This window comes from Chiloscyllium plagiosum, unplaced genomic scaffold (genome assembly GCF_037043375.1).
Source record: "Chiloscyllium plagiosum isolate Xiang-an unplaced genomic scaffold, Cpla_swu_hap1 HiC_scaffold_47, whole genome shotgun sequence".
NCBI classification, from domain to species: Eukaryota; Metazoa; Chordata; class Chondrichthyes; order Orectolobiformes; family Hemiscylliidae; genus Chiloscyllium; species Chiloscyllium plagiosum.
Window position 1 is genome coordinate 17,928,124 of NW_028270185.1, and position 12,427 is coordinate 17,940,550.

At 36.5% G+C, this 12,427-nt stretch overlaps 1 protein-coding gene across 15 annotated transcripts in view; it reads left to right on the plus strand.

Moving 5' to 3' along the window:
• Positions 1-12,427, plus strand: part of LOC122542710 (ryanodine receptor 1-like) — a 404,506-nt gene that overhangs the window by 343,421 nt on the left and 48,658 nt on the right. For 8 of the 15 annotated variants that reach the window (XM_087983944.1, XM_087983946.1, XM_087983949.1 and 5 more), the window contains 4 exons: positions 4,606-4,686; positions 7,079-7,167; positions 7,535-7,663; positions 9,441-9,545. In XM_087983944.1, the coding sequence (XP_087840070.1) occupies positions 4,606-4,686; positions 7,079-7,167; positions 7,535-7,663; positions 9,441-9,545 (404 nt within the window). Of the gene's footprint in view, positions 1-4,605; positions 4,687-7,078; positions 7,168-7,534; positions 7,664-9,440; positions 9,546-10,609; positions 10,640-12,427 lie in introns of all 15 variants that reach the window. The other 7 variants (XM_087983940.1, XM_087983942.1, XM_087983945.1 and 4 more) reach the window with 1 other exon arrangement.

The window sequence follows — 12,427 nt, forward strand, 5'->3', positions numbered from 1 at the left end:
TTACCAAAATGCAATACCTCCATTTATTCAAATTAAATTCCATCTGCCATTCATTAGCTCATTGACCCAGTTGATCAAGATCTCTGAGATAGGGCAAATACAATCTTAGATAACCTTCTTTACCATCCACTTTACTAACCGTGCCTCCTATATTCTCATTTAAATCATTTACATAAATGGTCCAGTACCGATCCCTATGGAACACCTCTGGTCAGAGGCCTCCAGTCCGAAAAACCACCCTCCACCACCCCTTGTTTGTATTTAAGGCTGAGATAGATAAATTCTTGAGGAATCGAGGGTTATGGAGAAACGTGAGGAGTGGTCAGATCAACCATGATCCTATAGAGTGGGGAAGCAGGCTTGAGGGGCCGAACAGCTTACTCCCGTTTCTGTTTCTTGTGGTCTTAAAGCATAGAATGATCATTAAAAATTGAATGTTTTAAGAAAGAATTAGACATAATTCCTAATGCAAAAAAGATCAAAGATATGGGGAGAAAGAGAGACAAGGGTACTTAGTTGGATGATCAGCCACGAACATACAGAATTGCAGAGCAGGCTTGATGGGTCGGGTGCCTGCAACTGCTTCTATTTTCTATGTTTCTGTATGTTCTTCAAAATCAACTGGCCTGTCTCTATATTATTCCAAATATGCACTACCTTTTGAGCTCTTCGTCTGTTTAAACTTAATTTCATTAATTTGTGTCTTCTAATCTTAATTTCCCAACCTGGGTTTATCTCCTCTACATTTAGGAACCTAAACACCTTTATTAAGCATTCTTCATTTGTATAAAGCCAGAATATTAAAGTTTTGCAAATCTGAAGTATGAACACATACAAAAAACTAGAAAAACTCCACGTGGCAGACAACTTCTCTGGTGAGAAACTGACTTAGCATTTCATGTGAAGATGATCTTTCAACTGATCTATCACCAACCTAAAATGTAAACGGTTTCTCTCCACAAATGCTGTCTGACCAGCATTGTTCTTATTTAATTCTTTGTGTGTCTTGGAACTGGGTCTGTTGGGTCTGTCCTCCTTATGTGATATTACATTAGAAGAGGTTGGAGTAAAAGGACTGAAGTAAGGCAAGTACAAATTTAGCTGGTGTAGTAATCATTCCCCAGACTAAAGAATGTCCAAACGTCTCAGATTAGGAACTGTCTATAGGCTTTTTAAAATCAGCTCCTCAAGTGTCGATGTTGCACATTTCCTATGCATGTTACATTTTGTTCACAGCAAAACAATTACACATACAATTAATTTGAAGGAGAGTTTATTTTGTCACAAGGAAAATAAGACTTGGGTAGACTGAACTATGAACCATGTATGGAATGCCTGATGTCAGAAGACATGAGCATGGTTACGGAGGTTGTCTCCATCTTTGGTGGGAAACGGAAAGTTTAACCAGTTAGGTTGTTGGTCTAAGTCTCTTGCTAATCGACTTTCCCAGATTGCTTGAGAAATGTATGTTCTACCTTTACTTGTAAAATTATGTCTACTAAGTATAGATGGGTAATCTGTTAACTTACAAGTGCAGTTGTGCTGTAATTGCACTGGGGATGGAATAAGTTCCATTTCAGATGAAAATTTTGCCCAGATTTCCTTTTAACATGTTCTTATTGAAGTGATTTTCTTAACATTACCAATGTTACTAATGTACAAAGAGCAGGGCTAGAGAGAGTTAAACAGCCAGTGTTCATTTTATAGTTTCATCAACAACAGAGGACTGTCTTTTCTTTATGTCTGATCTCACCTCATCATAGGAAGGTATTAGAGATTAGATAAGAAGAATAAAGTTGATGGGGAAAGAGGATGCTAGAGTCTTAATTTTCCGTGATTATAGAATTTGTAAAGTGCCTTTGATCTTATAAAACATTGCAAAATGTTTCTGAAGAGTAAGGGAATTGGCAGTCCAGGACACACATTGGGAGAATTGTCAGTTGAGTATTTGGAAATGTAGTCAACAAAAGAGCTTTTGGGATTTCCATTAGGATATAGAAAGAGCTAGCCAGATGGATTACAGCACACAACTGAGGCTGCCATCAGTCATGGGGCAAAGAAAGGCATACAGGAGAGGGGATGTTGTGAGCTGGATGAAGAGTCAGTAGAAGTTATAGAAGTAGTGTGAAGTGAAGACTTTAAGATTTTGAAATCAATGTACTGACAGGGATCCAATCAGGTGATGACATAGTAACAAGGTTGAAATGGCATCCTCAGCTTGATGATGTCATGAACAACAACAATAAACATAAAGCCATTTCTAAACACCCAAATCATACAAATATAATTGTCATGCATATTTCTATACTTCATATAAATGTATATATGTACATTTTAGTCCTAATTTGTTTCTAAACAAATTACTAATTCACTGGTTGTTATTGAGGTTGAATACTGTTAACATCTGAAGAGTTGTGTCAAATAACAAGTGCGTAGATTTGTGATTGAAATTTTGACTTAATATACCATTTCCCCCCATCCCCAAAAATATCACAAAACTTATATTTGTGAATCTTATCCCACCAATAACTGCTGTGTGACTTTGGTTCTTTATCTTAATAGCTGACATACATATTTAGATGGACACAGTACTAGTTAGAGCAAATATTTGTGGATTATAAACTAATCAAATTGCAAAACAGGAAAACTATGCAACACCAATGAGGTGTGTGCATAATCAATTCTACCTCAGCTACAGGCACTGATATCATCCTGCAGGTCAGTCCCAGAAATGGTGCAGCCAAGCCAAAATCAAAAGGCAGACAGGCTAACCTCAACTTTATTAGTTTAACCACTTGAAATTTACGTCTCAAGCTGACCAGTTCTAAGCGAGGAAGTTAAGTTGTAAATTACAGATAGAATACACCAAAAAAAAGTAGATTTGATTTTAACCTAGACTTTATGTCCTCTCAGGTTTCTTCCCTATCTTTCTGGAGGCTATGATCTGGTCCATTCCACAGATGTTTGCTGATTCACTATGACGTCCAGTTGTTTGGACCAGGTTGAGAGTGTTACCATTGGTTGTAGCGCAGAATTGTTACAGTGCATAAGGAGACCAAATGGCCTATTATGTATGTCTGCACCACAAACAAGCCTAATATCTCTTTCATCCAATATCTTGAGTGCATCCTTGCTGGATTAAATGAATATCAATCTGAAGCAGAAATTCCTGCTGATATAATCATCTTTTTAGTGTTGCCCCCACCCAGCCTTATTTACCTGGGTTTACCAAGGCATGATGCCATGCCTCTATGTCTATTGTAATGAGATTAACAAATTCACCACAAACCAGGAATCAGTGACAGATGCCTAGAAATCAGGCTGTCTTTCAGGAGATGCATGGCATTCAAAGTCCTTGAGTTAGCAGGCAGGAAGCATTGTGTCTATTTCTGACATGAATATATCACATGCCATATTAGATTAAAAATAGACAAGAGGTGTCCTTTAGCCACACTTAAATCTAATGTTAGTTGCTTTTATATAAGTAAGAGATACATTGCCTACTTGAGATCCCTAGAACGAGATGGAAAAGAGGCAAAGGGAACTCAGAGCCAGGAGTGGCAGTGCATATTCATGGAAGAAGAATACTCCTGGTCAACCAGGATGAAGTGAAAATACTTGTTTCTGAATGTGGATCCAGAATGGCCCAGGAGTATTCCCCTCACTGCACAATAAGCTACCTACAAATATCACAGGCGCACCTAACCTAAGGTTAGTTCACCCCTTCTTCCTTTCCGACTGTGTGCTGCTGGTTCAGCATCCCTAATCTCTGGTGTCCTTCAACCCCAGTTCTGAAAACCAGACTTCACAGCCCAACAACTCTCCTTCCAATCCCAAACCCCTAATCTATTCCCTCACCCCAGCCTTGAAAATCCTTCCCTATTTCATCCTCCCCCAAAGCCACTGTTGATTTAGAATTATTTTTTCTCCCGATACTTGTGATTTCCCCTCGACTCCACCAATCACTCAGTTGTTACCTTGAACTCTGCCATTTGTATGTAAGGTGAATATTTCTACAAAAGGTTAGTGCCCAAATTGGATGTTGCAGAATCTTCTGTCATCTCATACAGTGTGCTAACCCATGAATCTACTGTTGATAGCATCATTTAAACTGAATATATGGTGCCAAGGGCAGGGTAAATTTATGCAGGGCATCTCCCACTCAACAAGCTTAATGTTTTTCTGGGCCTTCCATGTCTTCTGTTCTAAAGTCATGATGGACAAACAGTTCCCTGGCAAGTTCATGTCCATTATTCTGATTTTTTTTTCACTTTATTGGATCCCTATTTACCATGAGGAGCAATATAAAATTAAAGTTATTTGCATTCCAATTACCCCTCCTCCTCGGTCCAAAGGTAACAGTCTAAAGAGAGATTGTGAGTTGGACAAGTACATGTCCTCTGATTTTCTTAAGTGCTGGAGGAAGGTTAGTTCTTTCTTAGTTTCACCTCAGGGATGTCATCATACATTCATTTCTGTGGTTTGAGACTGAAGAAATTACAATTTCATTACTAACAATGGCTTACTTAAGAGGCGCTAATTTATTTTGTGCTGTTCTGAAGACTATGTTTCTGCTGCAAGATAATAATTTGTCTTTCTGTGTAGGTGAGAAGGTGATGTCAGATGATGAATTTACTCAAGATCTCTTCAGGTTTCTACAGTTGCTCTGTGAAGGACATAACAATGGTATATAACAATTGTGCTTCCATATTACAATCAGTTTTCTCAGAAAATAATTTAATATGCAAAATATTAAGCATATATGCGTATAAATAAATGCTTAATTATTTTGAGGTGGAGGCAACTGAGAAAAGTCTGAGATACGTGAGAGAGTTGTAGCTGGGTGTTGGGCATTGAAAGACCCAAAGCTGCTAACATAGCTCTCTATGGGGACCCATTAACTGCCTGGTCTCGTTTACCTCTGACCAGTTGCCTTTACTTCTGAAATGGATGGAAGCTGTAAGCAGGTCAATGAAAAATGGATGGCATTTGGCCAGATTGAGAATGTGGATGAAATCTGGTGCAGCAGCAGCCTAGACTTTGCTTGTGGGGCCCAACCTTGTACAAAAGTCCTGCTCCTTCTAATACTGTAAAGCTAAGTTTAAAACTTGGTTTCACTGGTAATGTCCCTATGATTGGACCAGAAGGTCAGAGTTCAAATCCCACTTGTCTTGGATACGTGTTGTAAAGTCCGAAGAGGTTGATAAATTTAGTGAAAACTAGGGGCTTTTCTTTCCCAACACAAATTAGTGAGTGAAGAACCCAGATACATATCCTACTCAAGATCCTATTAAAATTCCAGTGTATTTCTGGTTGCATTAGTATATGTTAATGAGGCTGCTGCCTGAGTCATTTAAGGACTTTAGCAGTCTGTAAAAACAGTGAGGTTGTTCTAAGAAGTAGGTTTGAACAATTCTGAAAATATGTGAAACAAATAACATGCATAAACAATGTTAATGTTCTTGAAACTGAGTACATGAATAAAAAAGACTAAATACAAATTATTTTGTGTAACTTACCCACAACCTTATCCTTTGGTAATGAATTGATTGGATAAATTACAATGAAAAGCAGCAGTGTAACATTAGTGAGTAAATAAATTACCGTCTGTAGAATGCTAAGTCAATACATAACATGGAAAAAATAAACCTAATAAGTGATACCAATGCAAGGAACCCACACTATTACTTCAAGGTAAACCAGGCCAGTAGGACATAAATTGAAATCAATGGGAGGTAAATTTAAACGGAATACTTATCTTAAAGAAACTTTACATTCCTGAACATTTAGATAATCTGGTGATTTAGAGATTAGTGGAGTTCAGAATGCAACTGAAATCTAGGCTGAGTGCATTTGAAGACCAAAAGAATATTGTTGATGGCATTTCACCCTTGACGTTGACATTACCTATGCCACTATGTAGTATCTTTGAGTTCTTCTTCGTGTGGCATTTAAATGTTCCACACACCTATCACGAAAACCATGTATTTGCTACTGTACAGAGGTTTTGATGTTGTCGATAATTCCTCTGTCTTTTGAATGTCCTACTAGTGAGAGCAGACATTGACATGGAAAGTTAATTTCAACATCACTTCCAGTGTGTCAGTGCAGTCTTTGCCCATCAGAGGACCAGAGTGTCTAATGGCAAGGATCTCAAATCAGACACCAAACTCAGTCTACAGGGAAGCAGCATAAGCATTGGAGGTATGGGCAGTTATACCCATTGCTTCAGATCCCTTGAGAAAGATCACCAGTAATGCCTCTACAAAATCTTACAAATCTATTGGCAGGAGAGGCGCTCAAATATCAAGGTCCTCTCTCAGGCCAACACCCCTGGTATTGCGACTCTGGTTACATTCCAGGAGTGTAGAGGAAACACTTCAAGGATGTTCTCAAAGCCTCCCTGAATAACTGCAATATTCTCACCAACCTGTGAGACTCTGAAGGTCAAGATTCCCCAGTTTGGCAAAGAAGCATCCACAAATGATTTTAAGCCTCTCCAGCAAGCCCAGGTGGAGGCTAAATATAAGCCACAGAAGGAGCATGCAGAAACCTGAGCAACCCATCCACCTACCTCAGCAAAATCTACTTGCCCCACCAGAATTTGCAGATCCACGATTAGACTGCTTAATGATCTCAGAACCAACAATGCCAGAACAGAAGAAAGTTATCCTCAATCCTGCTGAAGAAGAGATGCTGTTATAGTGTAAAGGAAAGAACAATAATTCAATCCAGTTGTAATTGTGTTGGTGTGTCAAAAATCATCAAACATTTTTATAGTTAGCTGCTAGGACTTAATGGTTAAAGAATATAGTTAATTCTGAAGCAGCAAGCATTTGTGGATATATATATATTTAAAGTTTATCCATCCATAAGGAATCTGTTTGAATTCAGGACAATGTAGTTTTTTTTATATATGATCTACTTGTAGTACTCTGACTAGAAAGTGGTGAATATTCCTCTCAGTGCAGTAAAGCCCAAACAAAATTCAAAGTGCCATCACAAATGTAAGAAGCTGAAAGAAATGCTACACTTAGGGAAAAGCTATGCTAACACTGAAAATGCATTTTAATTTCAGATTTCCAGAATTACCTGCGAACTCAAACAGGTAATACCACAACTATCAACATCATTATCTGCACTGTCGACTACCTGCTTCGTCTACAGGTACAAATTTGTTTTAAAAGGTTTGATGCTTGATGTTTATATTTGGCTGAAATTTCAAATAAGAAATCTGTGTAATAGCCTATTCAATCTCAGTCTACTAAATGTGTATATAATCTCATTCAACATCGAACAACAGCACTATAAACATGCATAATTGCAACTGTGTAAAGAATAAACTCAAAAAGGAAGAGCTATTAGTCTCTGTATTGAAGGTAGAGAGAACCAATTGCTGCAAGTTCCTTCCTTCACTTTAAGGAAGATCTTCCTCCTGTTGTAAATAAGAAAATGTAATTTATCATTGTGGCGTTATGAGCTGTTTGGAATTCTTACTATTTTATTCTGATCCTGTTGTTCCTGACCGGCCTAGGAATCCATCAGCGATTTCTATTGGTACTACTCTGGGAAGGATGTTGTTGATGAACCAGGAAAAAGAAATTTCTCCAAGGCTATGGCAGTAGCTAAACAAGTGTTTAACAGCCTTACTGAATATATTCAGGTAATGAAATGTTGCCCATTATCACACTACAATCTCTGTTACAGGTTAAACTTGACATTCAGTGCTCGTAAAATCACAATGTCTCCTCATAATGAAGCCTCTCAACCTTGCAATCATCCTTGTTAATTTTTTTTTATCGTTGCTATTGCCTTTAGATGATATTCAAAGGCAGGTACCCAACTTGGGCACAGTATTTTAGATGGTGATCTGTATAAGTTTAACTTTATGTTTTTACTTTTGTATTCTATGCCACTAATGATATAACCTTGCCTCCATCTTCCCAGGCAGTTATCTGATTTAAACCAAACTGTTTGCAACCACACTGTCAGATTTGACCCCATTATGAGCTTTCAGCCACATGTGTGTTCCCTCATCATGATCACCTAATTTTCTTTTTAATACTTCAACCATGTGAAATTCTCATCCATACCTTTTTAACTCTGAATTTGACAATTCAAATTATCTCCTGACTGGACTCCCATCTTCCTTCCTTCTGTAAACGTGGGATCCCCAAATTATGCTGTTTGTATCCACTAGGCTGAAGTAAAGAAGGCAATGCAGTAAAAATAACTATGAAGGAAATATTTTGAAGGTTAGAGTGGAACTGTGATAATGTCAGCCAACTGGTAATAACTGATGTTTTGGAGAGACGGTGTCAAATCTCACACAGCAACTGGTGCAATTTATACTCAATTAATAATTTTGGAATTGAAAGCCAGTCTCAGTATGGCAATCATGAGAATTTTTCAATTGTTATTTTAAAAACCCACCTGATTCACTCGTGTCTTTTTAAGGTAGTCATGTTACCTAAATCCTAACCCCTAGCACATTAGTTTTATGTCAGCTCCTTTTGGTTCAGCACCTCAATTTTAAAATTATCTCCTTGTTTTTAAATCCTTGCGTGGCATCACTTTTCTATTTCTGAGGCCTCCCCTCCTCCAACCCTGCAGTCCTCCAAGATTTGTCAGCTCATCTTCTCTTGCACAACCACGTTTAATCAAACTGCCATTGGTAGACATGCCTTCAGCTGTCAGTCAGCCTGCTGGCTACCGATCAAGCATTTTGAATCCTTCACCAAAGAAATATGTTATTGCTATTGATAAATCCTAAAATTGCAATTATTTACAGATTTATTAATTTCACGCTCCACTTTTAAAGAATTGCTTATCCAATTCCAAAACAACCTGAATTTAAATTTTGATAAAATTCTACACCCTCTTCATGATCCCAAATAATATGAGATATTTCATTTTTCTTAATTAAATTTGATCAAGCATTTATTTTCCTAGCATTCTCGACAACTTCGTGTATGTGCCTTTTGATATTGTGCCCACATACCTGCGTCCAGATCCACTTTCAATGGTCCTAACACTAACTCTCGTGAGACATGAGTATTTACATCTCTAAATAGTATACATTAACCACTACGCTCTTATTTTCAAACTTTGTGCAACATCATTATCATCTCTCTTTAATTGTGTGCCTTTATATTAGCAATATATAAAACACTTTGAAAATGAATGTGTGCAATTATCCATTGAATTTATTTTAGTAAATTAAAGTTTATCAATGTTCTTTCAATACTCTTATGATTTCAGACACTACATGACTTTTGTGAGTTGTAGTTTGTCATAAATAACCTCATGTTCTTATTTTAAAAATATTTGATTTGAATCTTTTTGCATAATTCATTTTTTGATGTTGCTGAAATACCAAAGCAGCCCAAAAACCCTATTGGTGTTTGGTGTGAACGATGTTATTGCAAACTTCGTTACAGGGTCCGTGCACTGGTAACCAGCAGAGCCTGGCTCACAGCAGATTGTGGGATGCAGTTGTTGGATTTCTTCATATCTTTGCACACATGATGATGAAGCTCGCACAGGTAAGTGGCTATTCCAATAACAAATGACTTATTTCATCCTTTTTCACACCATTTATCTGAATGTCATTGTGTTTCATTTAATATAATATTGCTCATTATTACAAAGAGAGCGGAGCAGTTCAGTATATTAAAGCAAGCTTTTTGAACTTCCAAACGTCAGTCAGGTTGCAACACAAATTGTCAAAATGAAGTTCTTTTCTCTGATATTAGTTTCGGATCCTATAGTGCAGAGTAAGGTTCAACAATATTTCTAACTTGAATCAGATAGTCACGATTTCTTTCTTAATTCAAGTATGTAATTAAAATAAATTGACATATTGGCATGCTAATTTGAAGAAACAATTTCAATAAATTTTAACTACTTTATTTGTTATTATTTGTCATCTTGCTCGGAGTTGATCCTCAACAGTACGATCAAAACCTTTTTGTGTTTATTTCTTTATTTAGCTACTCAGTCCTAAATTAGAAAAAGGCTTTAATCCCCTAGAATTTGCACTACAAATAATCTTGAACTTTCATCATCAGTGTCTCTTTATGTTTCTGACAGTGCCATTGTTGTAAAAGCACAATATTGCTGGTGCTTGAAATCTGAAATTAGAAAGAGAGAATGCTGGAAAAACTTAGCAGGTCTGGCAGCATGTGTGGAGAGAGAAATAGAGTTAATGTTTTGAGTCCAATATGACTCTTCTTGAGAACTGCAATTATTACAGCTGGTTCAGATTTATTAGTAGTATGTTGTGACAACAATTTCTTAAAAGGCTGTTGAGTGAATGCTAAACCATACATTATGAAATTACATGGAATGTCATCATTACTTGTCAAAGAATGTCCGTATAAATACTGTAGCAGTAATGTTGCCTCAGGTATTTCTTAGAGAGTACCTAAGTGCGAATTACAGAAATATTTACAGTTCACTTGAAAACATGAAGGATTTATTTCTGTAGCAGTAGTATGTTTGGATGAAAGATTGTGTACTTTTAAAGGAAAACTGTAGGGAAGATGAATTAATTTAATCCATTTCCCACTGAGTGTCTAAATGTCGTTTTTATTCTGATGAATAACAGATGCCTGATAATCGAGGATCCAGAAATAGCGTAAGAATTTTGTGTACCGCAGCTGCCATCTCATGCAAGTTGTTTGCCATAAATGCTGTCATTTTAATTTTTCATTTGGGCACATATCTCTGTAGTTTCCTGTTTCAGTGGTAAATCACTCTTGCTTTCGATGAGAATTTTCAAGCCACTGGTTAATTTAAACTGGAAGTAAGTGGCCTCAGTATCACAAAACACAAGGGACAGAAAGTACACGCCAAGCATCCATTTCAAGAACTGTGTCTTTTCTCTTAGTGTACAATATTAGAATGTTTCTTTAACATCAGATTTTTTTTTAACCTGAATGGAAAGCTGCAAAATTCAATCTTCTTACTTCAACACCAGTCTACCTCACCAGAAATAACTAATGTAATTGATTTCTTCTTGGTCAAGACAATAATGCCAAAAAAAGTTCATAAATTACTAGAATCTCAAACACAATTTCACATAATCTGGATTAAAATGTTTCCAGTATATCATAAACAGATTAGAGCACCTAATGGTTGTGAAAGAAATCTTTTGACCTTCTATTTATGATGTATTCATTCCTTTAACAAAATTTCATTGATAACAAAATTTTCATTTTTTTTGTAATAGACATTGCTTTATAAATACACACATCTGTAAACAAATATGAAATGGATGTTGGAACGGTGTAGTTCCTGTTCTCTGAAAGTCTCACTTGTGTACGTCACAATGAAATATTGAAGTTTATTAGACCATTTATGTTGTGCCTAATTTTGCTCACCACTCACTTGCTATACATTTATTATCTTCTACCAGGAGTGTAAAACAGTCTCGCTCACCAGTAATATTGACATTATTCTGTGATTAGCTAGCAGGGAAAACATTTGTGATGTTGAGATTTTGGTATTTCACAAATATTATTGTAAACAAATATGAATATGGGGCAATCCTGGAACTAAAAACTCACAGCCGTCTTGTTATGGAGCCAGCACCATTACATTTAGGCTATCAAGCTGATACATTAACTGCACAATTGCTTTTATCTCTAACACACAAAAGGAATGAATATTTACATGATTGTATATCTTCCACTTGCTCCCATGTATAATTTTGCTTCTGGATAATACATTTGCCAATTTTTGCATTAGCGATTGCATTAACGTAGCTGCATAATTTCCAGATAAATTACTACCAGGTTTTTCATTTTATAGGAAGAGTGTTAATTACATTTTAAGACTTCCTTTTAATGATTTTTTTTGTTCAAATAGTCTCACTTATTGTGAGATGGGATTATATCCTGAAAGTGCTTAAGGATTTAGGAAATAATTTTAAATCAAACTCTGATGGCAAATGAACAAACAAACTAGTGTGATGCTGTAAAACTGCAGTCTATTGTGTTTGTCCATAATCTATAGTCCTAAAATCAACAAGCACATTGACTTTTAATCCCATTTACCACCCCTGAGAAAAGGAACAGGAAATGACATCATCGACCCAAGGAAACCTAAATACATAAATAAAAAGCGGGCCATACCATCGGTGCTTCACTGATGATGTTACCTAGTATGGTGATGAAACATCTGAAAACAAACCTTCCAGCTCAGCGAGCAAACTTACATCCAGAACCTCAACCTGAGCCTACAAATCTTCTCAAAACTTGCTATACCTGAAATTATTAGATTACTAGTTGGTAACATAAGCATTTTACTAGTGGTTATACAACTAAAGCTAATCTTTCACATAGTCAGAAAGTCTCCATTTATGAGTTGCGATTTTTTCAAAAGTCAGAATTGTATTTCCCTGTCACTTGAAATAGATTGTTTA